Source organism: Vicia villosa, linkage group LG6, assembly GCF_029867415.1.
Source record: "Vicia villosa cultivar HV-30 ecotype Madison, WI linkage group LG6, Vvil1.0, whole genome shotgun sequence".
In the NCBI taxonomy this organism is placed as follows: Eukaryota; Viridiplantae; Streptophyta; class Magnoliopsida; order Fabales; family Fabaceae; genus Vicia; species Vicia villosa.
This window is the reverse complement of record NC_081185.1, coordinates 136,264,967-136,283,868: the sequence shown is the minus strand read 5'-3', so window position 1 is coordinate 136,283,868 and position 18,902 is coordinate 136,264,967. Positions and strand designations below refer to the sequence as shown.

Sequence of the window (18,902 nt, the reverse complement as noted above, 5' to 3'; positions counted from 1 at the left end):
ATTTTGAGTTCTTTTTTTAAGGAACTTTTTAAAACGTTTTAAACATGTCTGCAAAAGAATCATTTAAAAATACATATTAATTTTACAATAGAAATAAAACTACGTGCATAATAATTTTATATGACCAAAATATGTCATTTGTTCTTATAGAGACCAAAAACAAAATTTATTATTTGATAGGAACTAAAAACATATTTAATCCTTAAATATTTGATAATATAATAATTTTTCCGATGATTCAATTGTCCCCGGTCATTCTATTTGTTTTGAACTAAGATGTTCATATGATTCACAAATCTCTTTATTTTTAATAAGAAATACTGCACAAATTAAAATTATTAATAAATTTATTTTCTTATCAAAATGAAAAGAAAAAAAAATTAACTTGTGCACGTTTTGATAGAAAAAGGAACTAAATGGGAGTATGGGACCAAAAAGAGAAAAAGGGACGAATGTGTTACGCATATGGATCGTTTGCTGCCTAATACATTCAGCCATAAATAAGATAAAGGATCTATTGTGTAATTTTGCCATAAAATTATGAGAAGCTAGAAAGTACAAATCTGGAAATTTCTGGCATAATGTTGTGTATTCGAGCCAAATGTCTTCTTAAAAGAGAGTATTCTCCGCAACAAAACAGTATCTAAAGCCAAATTTAATTATTGTGGCTCATTGATTAAATTCAACGATGGTTACATTTGAAAATATGTAAGCAACATCCTGATAAAGTAGCAAGTAAAAGGAAAAAAACATCTCCCACAACACAACAACCCACAGAAGGGGAATTATATTCATATATATGTTGTTGTGCGCACATCTTGAGTTTGATTGTAAAAGAAGGTTTAAAAGAGTATGATGATTCTATCACAAGAATATGCAATGCAGTCGTGTACGTAAGATCATCTCCTTATAGAATGGCAAGGTTCAAGGAATTTGTCGAAAGGGCCAAGATTGCTTATAAAGGCCTTGTGTGTCTAGATGTAGAAACCAGATGGAATTCTACATATTTGATGTTGCAAGCAGATTTCAAGTATAAAAGAGTCTTTGATTTGCACTCAGGATTGGTTGAGGATCTCCTTTCTCAAACCTATTTGATGAGGACCTTGAAGAGTTAGAAACCTTTGAGCAAGGTAAATTTGTTGAAAAACATGATAGCTTGCTCCACATTCTGCATTATGCTTCCAAGTCAAAAAGATTTACCAAATTTTATATCAATGGTTACTTGCATATTGCTTCAATAAATCTCTTGTCAAATTTTCAATATATTTGTAAACTTGCCTTGCTGAGCTTGATAATTGAAAACAAAAGAAATTTATGTTCAAGACTGAGGCCAGATAGTGATAGTAATTTTTGTTTTTTATATTTTTTATATGTAGACTACTTCTACTCCCCTCTTTCCTGATACTTTTCTAGTCTATTCTTTAAGTTCCAAATGTGAATTATCCTTTTGCAAAGATGAAGTGATTAACTGATATAGTCACATACATGGATAGGATCAGACATCAGTACTCGTGAAATAAATAGCCATGAGTCTCGCTGCTGTCCTTTTGTTGAAAAATATGATTCCTAATAGTAGTAACAATTACATCAAATTGAAGTAGTTAGACTATGGGTCTGTATAGATTTATTGTAATTTCAAATTTTCAATCCTATCAAATTGAAGTGTTTCCAACTGAAGCTGTTATTATTGACTATTATTTGACAAGTATTACAACACAACTAATTAGAGCGCAAACAAACATCTCAATATAGTAAAACTAGCAACCATGAGAATGAGCATAACAAAGAACCTTAAAGTCTAATATGAGGCATGTTTCCAGTATAAAGAAAGCATTCATTCATTTTACCTAACAACCACTTGAGATATGGTACTAAAACCTCCGTAACACTAATACTTCTAATTGAAAGCGTGTCCAGTGTCTGACACATGTCTACGTCTGACACCGGACACATGTCTATGTCTGACACCGGACACATATGATTGTATTCAATTATGCCAATTTTCTTACATTATCTATCCACATAATATTTGGTATTGCAATAAAAATTGTCAGGATTGTATACCCAGGGCGGATATAACCCTCCAGCTCCACAGACATACTTGCCGATCATTCAAATATCTGCGAAAATATTTGACTGATTGTTAATCAGTCGATCACTAACATGTAGATGACAGAAAATCTTGCCACAAATCAAAATACAAAACCAGTGAATAAGAAACACATGCAAATGAAATTAGAACATACCATCATATATTCATATATGGAAAAGAAAAAAAAGAAAAACCAATTATTCCACTATTGACTTGACAGTTGACATTCATAATTGGAATCACCACTTTGAATAATAGTTTGAAGTTCACAATCAACTACTGCTACTCAATCTGCTGACTTTCTTTGCCTCCTAGTGTTATGAGTAGAAACGACAATATCCCTAGGTTGACTCCTCTAATATTTAATCAATCTAGGTTGATGAAACTTTTGAGGGAAAATGGAGATGAATGAAGCAGGCCACTTAAGATTTTATCTTTGTCATGAAAAATCAACCAACAAAAAAGAAAAATAATACCTGGACCATTCCTGAATGGTCTCTGGTGTTGTTTCCAGGCCAAGGTGTACCATCTTGCATCACCCATCCTTCTTCAGGAACTTTCGTTGCTTTTGCAACAAGTCCATTGATACGAGTTTTGAACTCTTCATATTCTCTCTGAAACAAAGAGGAGGAATGAGCATAAACCGATGCTGGTGAGTACTAAGAAGCATGGTTTTTGATATCTCACACAAATGCACGACAAGACAGAAGAATAAATATGATTGATTTGCAAGTCAAGCAATTTTACCTTCATTGCTCTACAATCTTTGAAAAGTACCACTCAGGTGCTCGCGGTTCAATTGCATATTTCTTACTGAAAGGAACCCATTTCCTAGTAAATTTTGATGTTTCAGCAAGAGCCTCAAATGTCAACGTAGCAGCACCATCATCAGAGACATAACAAGAAACCTTATCCACTGAAAGAATTGATAGTACAGTATTGGCTGTCACAATTTGGAGCTCCTTTAAGGGATCAACAGTACTGACAAAAATGTCAACTGCAGCTAGCTGCGACAGTTCCCCTTCCTGATCATATCTGCAACTCATGTCAATTATGGCTCAGTTTGGATGAGAAAGCTATAAAGATGATTTCCTTATAATGTAGAATATAGAAAGGGGGAGTCAAAACTCAAGGCTCTACCTTAATGAATGCCTGTCAAGATATGTTTCACGGTTCACAGGAGGCCGTTTAGGGAATTGATCCAATATCCAAGAAAAGGCAAACCAAATTTCACATATAACTGATACTAACTATAATGCATACGCATTGGGTACACGATTTGTAATTCGGTAGTACAGAATTGATCCATCAGTACTTGCATCAATATCTCCGATTCCTCTTTCAGATGTAGCTTGACCCGTGCTCATTGACACCTAAAATCAATGAGCACGGGTCAAGCTACATCTCTGATATTTGCTGCTCAAGGAATATAAATTAACACCTAAAATCAATATTAGATAGAAATGACTCTATATAAGAATGTGCATAGTTTGAGAGAGGGAGGAATTACGTGATTGTGATTGTAAAAATAATAGAGGAAATTAGTTGAACTACCTCTTGTACACTGAGTAGCCGAGAAACGTGAATGTGAGTAACTTCCTTATCATAATTTGGAGCATCGACCTCCTCACCTCGCCCATACACCATTTGCCAGCTCAACATGCGCTCTGCGATCTTTTGCTTTTGGCTCTGAGTTTCTGAATTGAACTTGAAGTCATTGGCATCATTATCAGCACCGCCATCCTCTTCCCAATCTCCAAGAATTGCAGGACTACCTGAAATCAATTAAACAAGCATGGTAATTACTAGTTACATTAAAAATAGAAAAAAACAGCATACGGGATACCAAGAAAATGGGTTGATTGCATTATTAATATTTATCATACAGGTATAGAAGCAGTTGAAATAGGTAATCAAATACAAATAAATTCTTCTATGAACTATCTATACACTTCATGATTTTGCTCGAGTCAAAGGTAATAGGCATGACGCTACAAATTACTTCTACTTCGTTTACCTTTGTCAAAATCCGATAGAACGTGAAACCTATCACAGCAACAACATCCATTATTAACAATCAATATAATCACGAAACCGTAAACATGATCTAATTGAAGTATAAGTATGTCAAGATTCATAATAAATAAATTCAATCTTATTTTCCACACTGTTGTTGACAGTATATCTTGGCCTCACAGTCAAGAACAAAGTAGCAAAATTTGCGCATCGAATACAAATTGAATATAATTGTAATTAATGTTACATAGAAGAACTCTGAACCCAATATTACAAATGTTTATAACTAATAAGAGCCTCTACATAACTTAAACCTTCTTAAGAAGCCACATTACTTATAGGACCGCGTACTTCAACGAGGCTAAATCATTCAGCTGCCTTATTGCCCTTGTATGTGTTTATCAATTGGGTTTGTACATCATGAGAAACAGGTGAATGTTCCTTATATTCCATTGTAAATTCACCCTTTCCCTGTGTCATCGAACGAAGAACTGTGGAATAGCCAAAGATATTGTTAAGAGGGACATGAGCTGTAATGATAGAATCATCTCCATCTTGATCATTGCCAACAATCACACCTTTTCTCTTGTTCAGTTCACCAGCGACAGCTCCTTGAAATTCTGTGGGTACTTTCAACTCAACAAGCATGATAGGTTCTAAAATAACTGGTTTAGAAGCTCCGTAACACTGTCTAAAAGCACAGATAGAAGCCAATTTAAAGGCAAGTTCACTCGAGTCAACAGCATGAGCAGCGCCATCTGTCAAGACAACTCGGAGATTTTCAACTGGATGTCCGATTAAGGCGCCAGAGTTGGCAGCTTCTTTAAAGCCTTTTTCAATTGCAGGCATAAAATTTGACGGAATAGCTTGACCAACAAGCATGTTTTCAAATTCAAACTTAGCTTCAGGAAGTGGTTCAATATACCCAATCACCCTTGCATATTGTCCTTGTCCACCAGATTGCTTCTTATGTAAATAATCAAAAGTGGCGCGTTGAGTAATAGTTTCTCTGAAGTTCACACGAGGCTTTCCCACCGAAGTGGCAATGTTGTACTCCATCATAATGCGTTCAATGTAAATCTGTAAATGCATTTCTCCCATACCCGAAATGATTGTCTCCCCACTCTCAGGGTCCAAGCCAACACGGAAAGTAGGATCCTCTCTTTGGAAACGGTTCAAAGCTTTTGAAAATTTCCCTCCAGAATCTTGCAAGACAGGTCGTACCGCTAATGACATGACAGGTTCAGGAATAGCCATAGAAGTCATTGTGTACTTTACTGACCCATCAGTAAAAGTATCTCCTGATGCACACTCCGGCCCAAATACTGCAACTATTTGACCGGCATGGGCCTCTTGAATGTCATGCATTTCATCAGAATGCATTTGAAACAGACGAGAAATCTTAATATTCTTACCTGTGTTAACATTAAAAATAAAGCCACCCTTTCGAATGACGCCATCATAAATTCTTAGATAAGTTAACTGTCCTGACTTTGTTTGCTCCAACTTGAAAGCCAACGCTACAAGGGGTGCATCAGGACTTCCGGTAAGCTCAATCTTCTCTTCGTTCTTAGATTGGTCTAGAGCATAATTGCTAACTTCAATTGGACATGGCAAATAACTAAGTACGCCATCCAAAAGTGGTTGTACCCCCTTGTTTTTGAAAGCACTGCCCATGAATGCCGGTATAAATTTCCGAGCTATGGTAGCCCTGCGAATTGCTCCCTCAAGATCATCATCTGAAATGGTCTCGTCACTGAGAAAAGCTTCGGCAAGTATATCATCAACCTCTGACACTTTTTCTATAAGTTCGCGTCTTTTATCTGCTACCAAAGCCTCCATGTTTGAAGGTACTTCTTTAACGACAACGTCCTCCCCATGCGAACCTTGAAAATAATAGGCCTTTAACTTGACAAGATCAATAATTCCAGTGAATTCATTCTCCAAACCTATTGGAACCTGAATTGCAGCAGTATGATGGCGAAGCTTAGATCTAGCCTGGTTTAAAACTTTCCACGGATCGGCTCCCATTCGATCAAGCTTGTTGATAAATGCAATTCTTGGAACTTCGTATCTTCTCATTTGGCGATCAACAGTAATGGACTGACTTTGCACACCACCAACACTACAAAGAAGAAGAATTGCGCCGTCCATAACACGCAAAGCCCTCTCGACTTCAATGGTGAAATCAACGTGACCAGGTGTGTCAATTATGTTGATCTTAGAGCCTTTCCAATTGCAATAAGTAGAAGCAGACTTAATGGTGATTCCCTTCATTCTCTCCAAAACCATACTGTCCATAACCGCACCACAGCCATCCTTCCCGCGAACTTCGTGCATTTTGTGGATCTGACCAGTGTAGAACAGTACCCGCTCCGTCAACGTCGTCTTCCCGGAATCGATGTGCGCTGAGATCCCGATGTTGCGAACCTTTTCCATCGACTCCTTCCACCAAGGCTCCTTATCAATTATTGCCGCCGTCGCGCGAGCCACGTTCCCCGCTGAAAATTGACGGCGGTGGAAACTGCCACCGATGAGAGACCCCGCCGTTGTGGCGGAGGAGGAGCGGACTGCGTAAACAAGCCGCTGCGCGGAGAAGCTTGCCATGGTGGTTAGGGTTTTTGTGTTTCACTTTGGGGTTTTTGTGGTTCACGTAGTCAGTTTCAAATGCATGGACTAATAACTGTTACTGACATTACGGTTTTTTTTATTCTATCCAATATTTTAAAAATCGGACCGAACCGACCTGTTCAATCAGTTGGACCGTAACTCGGAGATGAATTTAGTTGGATCAATCTCTTAAAAACCGCTAGTGGGCCAAAACTAAAGTAGAATTGAAAAACCCGAATTGAACCGTCTAAAATTATTTGAACCATATTCCTAAAACCGATTTTGTAAAATTGTCTGGTTAAAAAAAATTCATCAAATTGTTCATTTTTTTAGTTTTTTTTTTTTAAATTTATTGTAAATATCAAAACTTAACCTACCTTATCAAATCAAACACAAGAATTTTGTGTTTTTATTACAAACATACAAATTTATTTTTAAGTTTAATTTATCACTATGTTATCATATGTATATTGTAGTTCTACTTGAATTTATTTTTTGTTGTTTAATTAAGTGTATTTTATTGTTTATTTTTTGTATTCTATCTTTTAATTTAATTTAGGTATTCTTAATTATTTAAATTTTATTTTAATTATTATACTTTATTATTTTACTTTTGATTGAATTAGTTTAATTTATTTTATTATAAATTATAAAGTTTAAATTATTCTTAAAATGAATGTTGAAATGAAGTGTACAACTATATTGTGTTATTATATATATTATCGATATTGTTATATTAAATTTGTAATTGATTTTTGAAATATTTATTTTATTAAGTTGGGAATATATAATTATGTGTGACATATTTGTAAAAAATTTAAATTTATATTATTAGTTTATTTTATAAACAGTTCGACCATTGATTAAACCAATTGAATCAATTAAACTTTAAATCGGAAACTTCATCGATTCGATTTTCAATCCAATTTTTAAAATATCGATTCTATCAAATATACAGGTTTTTTATAGGGTTAATAGTAGTTTACCCCCTGTAATATGAGCGTGTTTCGGTTTACTCCCACCGTTGTCAAATGCAGATTTTGGCAACGATTTTTTTGAAAAAACCATTGTCAAATGCAGATTTTGGCAATGATTTTTTTGAAAAAACCGTTGCCAAAAGGTAGGGAGGGGGATAAACAAAATCCGCTAACATTACAGAGGTGAATTACTATTAACCTTTTTTTATATTACACATTTTTATCAAATATTTCAATTATTTATAAAAGTAGCTTTACGTAATAGATTTAAATTGTTGTAAAAGATTTATCTAACAGTACATTTTTGTTTAAAACACGTGTATTTAATTATATTTCACAAATTTTTTATTTATGAAGATATTTTAAAGAAACTATAAAAATTGACCGTAATTTAAATGACGGATTTTTAGTATACAGAAATTAATTGGACAAAACTTAGGTACAATTCTTTAGATGTGGTTCTTATTATTTTTCAATGAAAATATGATAAATATATTTAAATATCATTAAGTGAGTGAAAATGGGAAAATTTTGCTTACGTGTAAGAGAAAATTATACACGTGTTCTATTTTCATTGAAAAATAATAAGAACCATACCTAAACAATTGTACCTAAGTTTTGTCCAAATTAATTTCATAATTAAAACAGAAAAAAACTCTAAAATAATTTGTATTTCATTTTTATTATTTAAAGTAAGAGAAAAAAGAATACACATTAACATATTAAAATAATTTATAATTTTTCAAATTAGCAAATATATCATTGTATAACCATAACTAGCAAATAATGTTTTTTATTTTATCCTCTATCTTTAGTATTAATATTCAATTAAAATGTGTGTTATTTTTCTTTCCTTAAAAAATATCTTTTAAGAGAAATCTATAATGGTTAAGTTCAAATCATGTAAAATATTTTTAAATAAATAATATTTAACTCTCTTCAAATGGGCTATTAAAGTTGCATTTAGAAATTTTTTTTTTATCTTGGATCAAATTCTAAGAATTTTAAAAAATATTCATATACAAGTAATTCAAAATATATTTTATTAAATTAAATTAAATTCTAAAAATTTGATTAAATATTCATATAAAACTATATAAAACTATTTTTTTAAATAAATAAATAATAAATTCTTATAAGTGTTGTCTCGTGTATTGCACAGGTAGACGACTAGTTTTTAGGTTTGTTTCAAGTATTATAAATTTTGTCACGAAACTTTTTATTTCTTGGAATTTTATTTACACTTGGTTTTTTCATTTTTCATTCTCATGTAATAGGATTAGAATCTTTTATTCCTAAGAAAATAAAAGGTAACCACCAAAAATTTCTCACATCTATTTATTTAAGTTTTTATTTTTTATTTTAAATTTTTAAATAAAATATTTACCAAACACAAATAGAAATAAAGTTCCTAATAATAATAATAATAATAATAATAATAATAATAATAATAATAATGATCTTTTGGAATAATATTTCAAAGATTATATTTATAATCTTTGAAATAAACAAATCTTAAATTCTTAGAAAAGCTTAACCTTTTTTTGTCATCTGTGAATAAAATAAGGAAGAAAAAAATTTACGACCAACACTTATGATTATGTTTAATTTATTTATTTTTTTAAAATTATTACTAGTGTAGTTATGTCAGTGTTGGTGTCGTGTTCGGGGTGTCTGTGCTTCATAATTTTCTTTATAAATAATAGTATCATAAAATAAAAAGGATCAAAATGATACATTCATGTTTAAACCAGTTTTCAGTCTCTCTTTGCTACAACAACATATTGGTTTTGTATGTGAAATTTTTATGCAGGTGACAGGTTCAATCCTAGGTTTTCACCCCCCGTGTGCGCACATATATGGCCACTCGTCTAAAAAAGTTTCCAATTTCACTTCTAAATTTATTCGCAACTAAGGATGCATTCAATTTGGTAACTAAGGATGCATTCAATTTGGTATATTATCTGGGGATATAGTGAAGCATTTAACAAAATCATTTGTATGCATTTAAAAATATCCTTGAACACATTAACTTATCATAATGGTGTTTGATCATGAACATGTATGGATATCAAGGTGTAGCAAATGATAAAGCTTGTCGAAGAAAATGCATTCCTTTGGTAAAAGGGTATAAATTTATTACAAGAAGCGTCTAGAACTTGTGAAATTGGTTGAGGAGTTTTATTGGGAATGTCGAGCATTGGTAGAAATATATGATCATGGAAATGGAGTGATACGCCAAACCCATCGTACGATGCTGAAGCTTTTCCTAATCAAGTCTCACCAGTATCAACAGATGATACTCATGTCGTTTCTTCTGTGGGGATTAGATTGCCTTATACGCCAGATACTATCCACCATTCACATGCATTTTCTGAGTCAGATGAATTGCAAAAAAATGCTTCTATTATTGAAACAAATTTTGCAATAAGCAGAAAAGGTTTGAAACAGCTTAATGATCTCTTCATAAAAAAATTATGGACGGCCAATACCCGAATAAGTGGGGTTACTTTGAGGTTGTTAACTTAGTAAGAGATTAAGGATGTGATAAATTTAGTTTTTGGAGTGTTAGCCAAGAAATTTCACTAGGCTAACTCGACAAAAGGAAATGGTCAAAAATTTTGCACCAACTTAAGGCAAGTTCAAGACGAAATATCAAATGTTTGACTTACTGATGCTTTGGTTTGGTACTTAGCGAAATTTCCAAAAAGTCTATAGATGACTAGTTTGACAAATTGAGAGAGATTCGATTGAGGCTATTTCAAAATCAGACCAAGTAACTGTTTTTTGATCTTATTTGAAAGCGTCAGAGAGACATGGAGATGAATTTATGGCAAGCGAAACATGCAAGGATGACGTGTTGATTGGAACCTAGTTGAACATTGAAGACAATTATTTTACAAATGTTATAAGCGAGAAATGAGTCTCTGAAGAAAATATATGAAATTGCCTACCAATTTTATTTATGATAATAAAGTTTTTTCTTTCTATTTAAGTTTGTTAATTTCTTTCTATTCGAACTATCAATTCAACCCAGTCGAATTATTGCTTCCTTTAAAATTTTACATGTATTTTTTTTAACCCTTTTTTTAAACATAATTGATATTAAATTCATGACAACTTTAATGCACACTTTTTCTCAGAAAAATCACACAATATGCCTCAAGATTTACTAGTTTGGCCCTTCAAGCAATAAATTTAAAACTAAGTGATTGTTTACCAAAATCCCGAGTGAACAAATTGACACGCCCAGTAGGACTGTTGTGTGATTTCTTTTCTTTTTGTTAAAAAATGGTGAAGTATTATTTTTGTTGTCAATTTTTTTTTTGCAAAAAAAATGTTTTATATATCTGGACTTGTATGTGCTTGAGAAATGGTAAAAATATAATTGAAATGTTTCACCCTAGGAATAATTCACTTCCCCAAAATGACATTCCAAAAACCAAACAGCTTGTCAGATCAGTGGTTGCAGCGACATGGACTTCAAATCCCTCAGTAACCAATGAACCCGTCCTTAACCCAATAATGAGTGTGTCATCGTTACTAGGAGTGATGGTTGCATTGTCCGCGACAACAAGAACTCTAACCACCCTCAAGGTCATACAGACAGCTATAGAAGAACACAAGCCTTTTTATGGCGGGATTACAAAGTCACACGTTGACGTTTGCATATAACAATGCAGTGATAACATCCCCTTTGAATCTATATCTAGCATCAAAGTTTTCTATCGGTAACCTTGGTCGAACAACACAACCAGGAGGGATTGGATTTTCCCCCTCCAAATATGCCTTCCTTAACTACAAATTCCATGATATCCACAAGGAAACAAATTGATGAAAGTAACCATGAGATGGTTAATATGCTTACTTGGAAAATTGGTACAGTGTTCAATCCCCAGATTCAGAATAGTAACCAAAGTAACCAATTATTACCTAATCAAATGGGAGGAATAGTCGATTTTTTTGGCACCTCCCAGACCCAAGCACTGTCAATCCCCTAAATTGTGCAAGGTAGGCCAGTAGAAATACCTGACATATATTTGTCCTTGGTAACCAAGGGCAACAACAGATAGGTTCACGACTCGTCGAACCTCTTGCACAAAGAGGAGAGGAAAAAATATATGTCAGGCTAACCCTAGAGTGGTTTTGGTACACAGGGACCAAGATGATGAGGAAGTAGTCATGAATTTTCGACAAGACAACCTAAGGGGGCAAAATAATTTAGCCCACATGGTCGAATATATTCTAGCCCAAAATGGGTTGAGCGTGGGACTACATAGGCCAAATTTTGTGTCTCATATGTTTGCAGGAGACACAAGTGAGTCGACTGTTGAACATATTGTCTGATACCAAAATGAATAGGGTGATATAGCAAATAATGAAAATTTGAAAATGAGATATTTCTCAAATTCTCTAACAAAAAACGCTTTCTCAAATTCTATACATAATTGGAATCGATTGCATAGAGTGTTCCATGAACAGCCCTATATGGGACAATCAAAGATTTGGCTAGTGTTAGGCGCAAAGCGCTTGAGTCAATTGATGATTATATAAATAGATTCATATTGCTGAAAGCAAGGTGCTTTACCCAAGTGTCTGAACATAAATTGGTCGAAATGGCCGCAAAGGGTCTAGATTATTCCATTTGAAGAAACTAGATACCCAATATCTGAGAGATATGGCCAAGTTGGCAGATAGGGTTCGACATTTCGAATGCTTAAAGGCGAAAATGGTTAGGTCAAACAAATTTCATAAAAAAGAAAAAGTTTCCTTTATAGAGGCAGATGATAGAAGCTAGGAGTATGACATAGGATATGAGGAAGTCGAGGAGAATGATGTAAATATGGAAGAACTTAAGTCAGGACATCCTTACGTCTGTAAATTATTGAAACCATCCAACAAAAAAATCAAGTTGAACCAAAAAATGATAAATTTGTCGCTGAAACCTACACTTTCAACGTAACTAAGTTCGACAAAAATTTTGACATCTTAGTTGTTGATGACCAAAGCATAGTCCCTAAGGGATCGAAAATGCCACCTTTAGAGAAAGGAAAGAAAAGAGGATTCTGCAAGTTTCATAATTTTCTTAGTCATAAGACTTCCTATTGTATCCTTTTTCAAGGATTTGGTGCAAAGAACGCTAAATGAAGGAAGGCTAAAGTTTATTGATAAGGCTAAAGCTCCAATGCAAGTGGACTTTGATCCTTTATAGATGAAAGAAGCAAATTATGTTGAGCTGCTTGAATGTTTAATGGTTGCGGATATTGAGAGCTGTGACGTGACAATGGAAGTTTCTGAGTCAGAATATTCTGAGAAGGTCAAAGAAGTTTACCTCCATGTTGAGGAAGAACTTATAGATTTCCTAAATAGGTGAAAACTTAAAGACTCATAGGTTATGTTATATCATAGATGCATCGTTGTGTTTGACAAAAACTCTACTGAAGTCCTTGAAAAAACTAAGCCCTAACCCCTTAAAGGGGGCTAATGGTCCCATTTGAGGCTAAATTATTCTTTCAAAAAAAGAGGTTTCCCCTATATGGTACAGAATGTGGCCACAAGTCACAAAGGAGATCAAGATAAGACCTAGCCATCTTCGTCGAAAGCGCCATTTAAGGAATGGGTGCACCCCTAAAACAAAAGAAACACCAACCAAAAGGATGTAGAGGTGTTGGCGCTAAAATACCCTCAGGGCGCCAATAAATATGGTTACATTCCAAATTACATGGGAAATAACCCCATGACTAAAATTCAATAGTGGAGGTATCAACGCCAAAAGAGCGTTCCAAAATATGTCGGATTCTAATAGCAACCAAAAACTAGAACCAGACAACAAGATGGCCAAAAGGTCAATGAAATAAAGAATTTTTTTCCCAACCATCACGTATCAAACCTAAGGTCAAAGAGGCTAAAATGTCAACGAAGGAAAGTATAAATCTGCCTTTGCCAATTGATAAGGAAGGTGGTAAAGATAAAATATTGAGAAATGATAGCATAAAACTCCTCAGAGTCAGAAGACTGTTTTGAGATCCTGTGCAATGTAGTGTCAGTGTTGCTTGTTGAATATGACATGGTGATTGAAGTAACTGACGCAGAAGAGGAATATTATTTAGAAAATATGCCTGAACACAAGCCAGTTTTCTATTATGTGACGAATGACGGTTGTGTCAAAGAATAGAATGTGGTTTTTAAAAAACCAGATATAGGAATAAAAAGCCATTTAAAACCCCTTTTCATCAAAACTAAATTTGACAACTTTTGTGTCAACAAAGTCCTAGTTGATAGTGGCGCAGTAGTTAACTTGATGCCACGTTCCCTATTAAAAAAGATATGGAAATTCAACACAGATTTAAGGTCTCATGACATGGTACTTTCCAATTATGAAGGCAAGACTGGTCATTCCCTAGGGGTAATCTAGGAGGATTTTGTTGTCGGAACTATAATTCGACCAACCCTATTCATGGTCATTCCTTCCAAGGCCAATTATAATCTATTATTGGGTAATAAATGGATACATTATGTTGGCGAGGTCCCTCCACCAAAGAATATCAATATGGAGAGAAGAAGACATCGTCGAAAACATGGAAGCGGACCAAAGCTACTACATGGTGGAGGTGGATCATGTTAGTAGAAGAACCTTTGGTAAAAACTTGGCAAACATAGTGTCATAGCCACCAGCTGATCAGGGATATTCAAGCCCTAGGAAAATGTATTTCACTCAATAAAACTGCACCCAACTCATGGCTTTGTGTGGGAAAGGGAGATTTGGGGAGAACAACCATCAAAAGAAGGTGAAATAACTCAAACAGGGTGAGAGAAAGGACAATGCCTGCTATGTATGATTCAAATGTTTGGACCATGATTACGGCCTATGTGGCCGAAAATTAAATAAAAATGGCTCAGGAATCCAAGTTACAAGAAGAATTGGCCAGAAAGACTAATAATGTAATTGAGTCAAATGCATGGACTCGAATTGCAGCTTACATAGCCGAGAACCAAGAAAAAATGGCCCTAAAGGCCAAATTAAACCTTGAAATGGCTAGTGAAGATAATTTGGCTGAGGCTGTTGATCACACTCTCGACCAGAGACTCGACTACATTTATGATGATGAGTCTTTGGGCTTCGAGAAGGACCAGATAATTTGACGGACAAGATTCAAGCTCAGGACCCGTTGGAATAATGTTTATAATAATAAAATAATAATAGCTCGTGTGCCTTCACCACATATTAGGGCTGGACATCAGTTCGGGCCGGTTCGGCTTCGGGCCCAAAACCCCAAACCGTTCTTAACCTCGGGTGACTAATACAGGCCCAAATTCCGACCGGTTTTTTTCGGTTTAATTTGGGTTCGGTTAGTAAACTTGGTTTTTTCGGATAAATGGGTCAATTGAAAATTTTAACCCAATTATAAAATCAGCCAAATTTTTTATTTTTTGTTTAAGTTTGACATTAAAACCCAAAACACTTATTTATTATTGGGCCATAAATATTTCATGCCCAAAACACAGTCAACTTTTGTTTTTTATTTTTAATAATTAATATAAATAAATAAGTCATTTATATCAATTTAATCCTTCAAAATTGATCTATCAATAAAATTGGATGCTAAATTATCCAAATACAAAATTAAATAACATTTAAGATGAAATAATATCCAAATAACATAAAACCTTAATATCCAAATAACATAAATCATAAATTTAATAAAATATAATACAACGTTTCAATACCACAGCAAATACAAAGAATAAATTTCTGGAATGTTAAAATCCAACAATTTCTTCAGTATTTCAATCATTTTAAATCCTGTAGCATCAAAACATATATGTCAATGAGTAATTAGAGATTGAAAGTTGAACATTATCATCAAAATTATATTACTTAAAGACTAAAGAAATTGAAATGAACAATAGCAAAACATTAATTAAAATTATACTAAAAACTAATACAACAATTTCTCCACTGCCAAAATCCAAAAACTTCTAAGTCTTTGAATCATTTCAAAATTCAAAAAAAAATCCTGAGCCATCTCAAATGACCATAATAACAAAACATTAATTAAAATTATACTAAAAATATACTAAATTAATACTCATAAATTGAAAAATATGGTACTAAAATTATAAACAATCTCCTAATCAATATTTGATTTAACTCAAACATTAAAACTCATAAATCCTAATCAATATATGCATGGTTTAAAAGTAAATGATTTTTATCAACACAATATTTTTATAGGTTTAACATAAAACTAAAAATGTTGATTTTGTATAGTTTTACCACTAATCAACTCTAAAATAAAGTGAAGTAATATAATTATTAAAATAAGCCCAAAAAAAATAATAAAGGAGTGGAGAATGAAACTTACCAGAACATGTATGGAAAATACTACAGAAGGATATTATGTTAGGTCTAAAATATTAAGGCCCTGCGCAACTGAAAACACAAATTGTTCTTCAATACATTCATCAAATAATAAAAAATAAGAAAGAATCAGAAACAGAAACATCTAAGAATATAAGAAACTAATAGCATAAACCTTGCATTTCTTGCTCAACCTGTAAAAGAATCAAAGATTCTAACAAGAGAAATCAAACCTACTCTCCTAACCTGCAGACATAAAAGTTTAGCAGTTAATAACTCATCAAACAAAAACACTCAAACTTAATTTTCAATTGCATAAACAAACACACTACATCACAATTTCACAACCTCCATTTTCAATTTTAAAAAGTTAAACTAATATTAATGAAATGTAAACAAAAACTGAAGGAAAATTTTATACCTGGAATGTTATAGAAGGCTACATTGATGTCCTTGTCCTTGTCCTTGTCCTTGTTAGGGTTATCAAACCTCTTACAGACATTCTGCAAATAAGGTTCAAACCTATAATCATCAACACAGAAAACAAGTGTTAGTTAACAAATTTTAGGGTTTCAATGACTTTGATAAAATTCTAAATGAAATAAATGTAAAAAAATAACCTCAAATATTCATCGAAGATAGCTTTCTGAAGAAGATCGTTGAATTTGATAGCAAACTCAAAATCGATGAACATAGTGTTGGACTCGTTAGCTCTCATCACTTCAATATCCGCTTTGTAATATAGTTCATTTCACTGTCCACATCAAAAACTGTGATTCAACAAACAGGTAGCTCATTTATTTGTCCAGATCTAAAACTGTGATTCAACACAAACAAAAATCAAACTCAAAATAAATATACATTACAGATTTAGAGAAAAAATTAAGAAAAAATGCTTAACTAGATAGTTCTCATATCAAGAACTTGTCACCAACACTTGGTTGAAGTGTCCTGAAAAATCAAAGAACAATCAATGCCTTTGAAATATATAAATTACTAAAGAAAAAACAAATGTGTTCTTGAAACAACACATATATAATGAATACTTTAAGGTTTAAAAGATATAACCTTCTTGATGCATCCAGCTTGCATCTCTTGCCTAATACCTTCAGATCCATCAATTGGAAAAATTAGTTAAAAAGACAATCCTGAAACAAACACTAAAACTCTAATTTAACACAAACCTCATAGTTCAATATTCAAATTTTAAATCTTCATCATTTTAACAAAAACACAAACCTTAAAACAAATCCTAACTCTAAATCACAAAACTGGAGAAATCACATAAACTAATTACAAACCTTTTTTATTACTGAGATAAGGCATAGAAATCTTGTCAGTGAATGGAAGCACATACTTGAGGATGGAGAGATTTCAATGTTCTGAGAAGGAAACGGCGCAAAGATAGTGAGATGGAGGCATAACTAGGTTTGATACAAATTAGGGTTAAAACATCTGAGACAATAAACTATATACAACTCTCAATCTAAATTTGATTTCCGACGGGCCCAAAACCAACCTCTGAATCTGATCGTACAAGCCCGCAACAACCCTTTGCTAGTTTCCGACATAATCCATCAACCGACTGAACCCGAACCGTGTGTCAAATTTTGGATCGGAATGGTCGGTTCCCGTCGGGTGATTACCGTTTGTCCACCCCTACCACATATATTGTTTCATTTTATTTTTTGCATGAAAAACACACGTGATTATTCTAAAAGGAGCAAATGGATTAGTTTGGGTGGAGAGGTGACTCGTGTAATGTGAGGAAGAGTGCTAAATGACAGATGCACGAAGGTCACCATCCTTGTGTTCCCTACGTCTCAGCTGTTCTACATTTTGTCTATCATATTTGATTGGTGACATAATATGGGTTATATTTATTATTTTATAGGAGTATGTTTTTTACATGATAATTACAAAATGAAAACTTTGAACAGTGCACAAATTTAAATTTATATAAAAGTTATAACAAAATAAAAAAAATTAAACAGTCTAGAGACTAATTTGGAATTCACCAGGTGAACAAAATTAATTTTTTTTTCTTCAAATAATTTAGTAATTGAAATTCAATTTTTTTAAATTGAACAAATGTCTTGGATTCGAACATCCGCTTATATACTCACAGCTACCAACTAAATTAATTTAACGGAACAATTTTCAATTATATTTCGATTTTTACATTTCATAACAAATAGAAATGTTAAATTTTTCTCGCTAGTGGTTATCCCAAAATATATTGCTTCATAAAAGGGGTTTATAGGTGGGCATTTTCTAGCTGCGAGAATTGGGACAATGGGAGAAAAACCCCTGAGTAGAAGTTAATGAAAGGGGACCAGAATCGTGTAGTGGCCCTATCCTATGGGTATTAGCCTTGAGAATATTGCAGTATAAGAATTACTTTGACATCATTATGTAATTACAGTTGAAAAATATGTCAATTAAAATCTTTAATACAAATTCAGTAAAATATATATATATATATATATATATATATATATATATATATATATATATATATATATATATATATATATATATATATATATATATATATATATATATATATATATATATATATATATATATATATTCTATTTGTCTTTAATAAAAAATAAAAAACAAAAATATACATGTGGATCATACTTTTTTTCATACTAGAATAATAAGAATGAAACAACTATTTCAATGTAAACTAATAAGAATAAAAAATAGTTATTACAATTTTATCAATAAAAATGGTGGCTAATATTTTTTCTTTCAAAAGGCTTTCTTTGTTAGTATAAATGAAACAAAATATACAATTTTATCAATAAAAATGGTGGCTAGTATTTTTTTTTCTCTC

General features: G+C 32.8%; 1 protein-coding gene, 1 long non-coding RNA gene and 1 pseudogene across 7 annotated transcripts; all 3 read right to left on the bottom strand.

The window, feature by feature from the left end:
• Nucleotides 1-1,414: 1,414 nt before the first annotated feature.
• On the bottom strand, nucleotides 1,415-4,230 carry LOC131614762 (probable cellulose synthase A catalytic subunit 2 [UDP-forming]; annotated as a pseudogene).
• A 30-nt stretch (nucleotides 4,231-4,260) lies between these two features.
• Nucleotides 4,261-6,761, bottom strand: LOC131612475 (elongation factor G-2, mitochondrial-like). The gene has a single exon (XM_058884268.1). The coding sequence runs from the start codon at nucleotides 6,713-6,715 to the stop codon at nucleotides 4,475-4,477; it is 2,241 nt and encodes a 746-aa protein (XP_058740251.1). The 5' UTR covers nucleotides 6,716-6,761; the 3' UTR covers nucleotides 4,261-4,474.
• An 8,648-nt stretch (nucleotides 6,762-15,409) lies between these two features.
• On the bottom strand, nucleotides 15,410-17,828 carry LOC131612474 (uncharacterized). 6 transcript variants are annotated; one of them, XR_009287389.1, is made up of 8 exons: nucleotides 17,577-17,828; nucleotides 17,359-17,439; nucleotides 17,126-17,205; nucleotides 16,959-17,008; nucleotides 16,678-16,827; nucleotides 16,479-16,579; nucleotides 16,062-16,303; nucleotides 15,410-15,499 (listed from the first exon to the last, which is right to left on the bottom strand). It is a non-coding gene; the product is annotated as an uncharacterized LOC131612474 (long non-coding RNA). The 6 variants fall into 6 exon arrangements; XR_009287390.1 differs by having other exon boundaries at nucleotides 16,678-16,811; nucleotides 17,126-17,163; XR_009287386.1 differs by lacking the exon at nucleotides 17,577-17,828 and having other exon boundaries at nucleotides 16,062-16,129; nucleotides 16,233-16,303; nucleotides 17,359-17,570.
• Between the last annotated feature and the right edge of the window lie 1,074 nt (nucleotides 17,829-18,902).

Coding starts and splice junctions, on each gene's coding strand:
- LOC131612475 (XM_058884268.1), bottom strand. CDS start 6,715: ATGGCAAGCTTCTCCGCGCAGCGGCTTGTTTACGCAGTCCGCTCCTCC.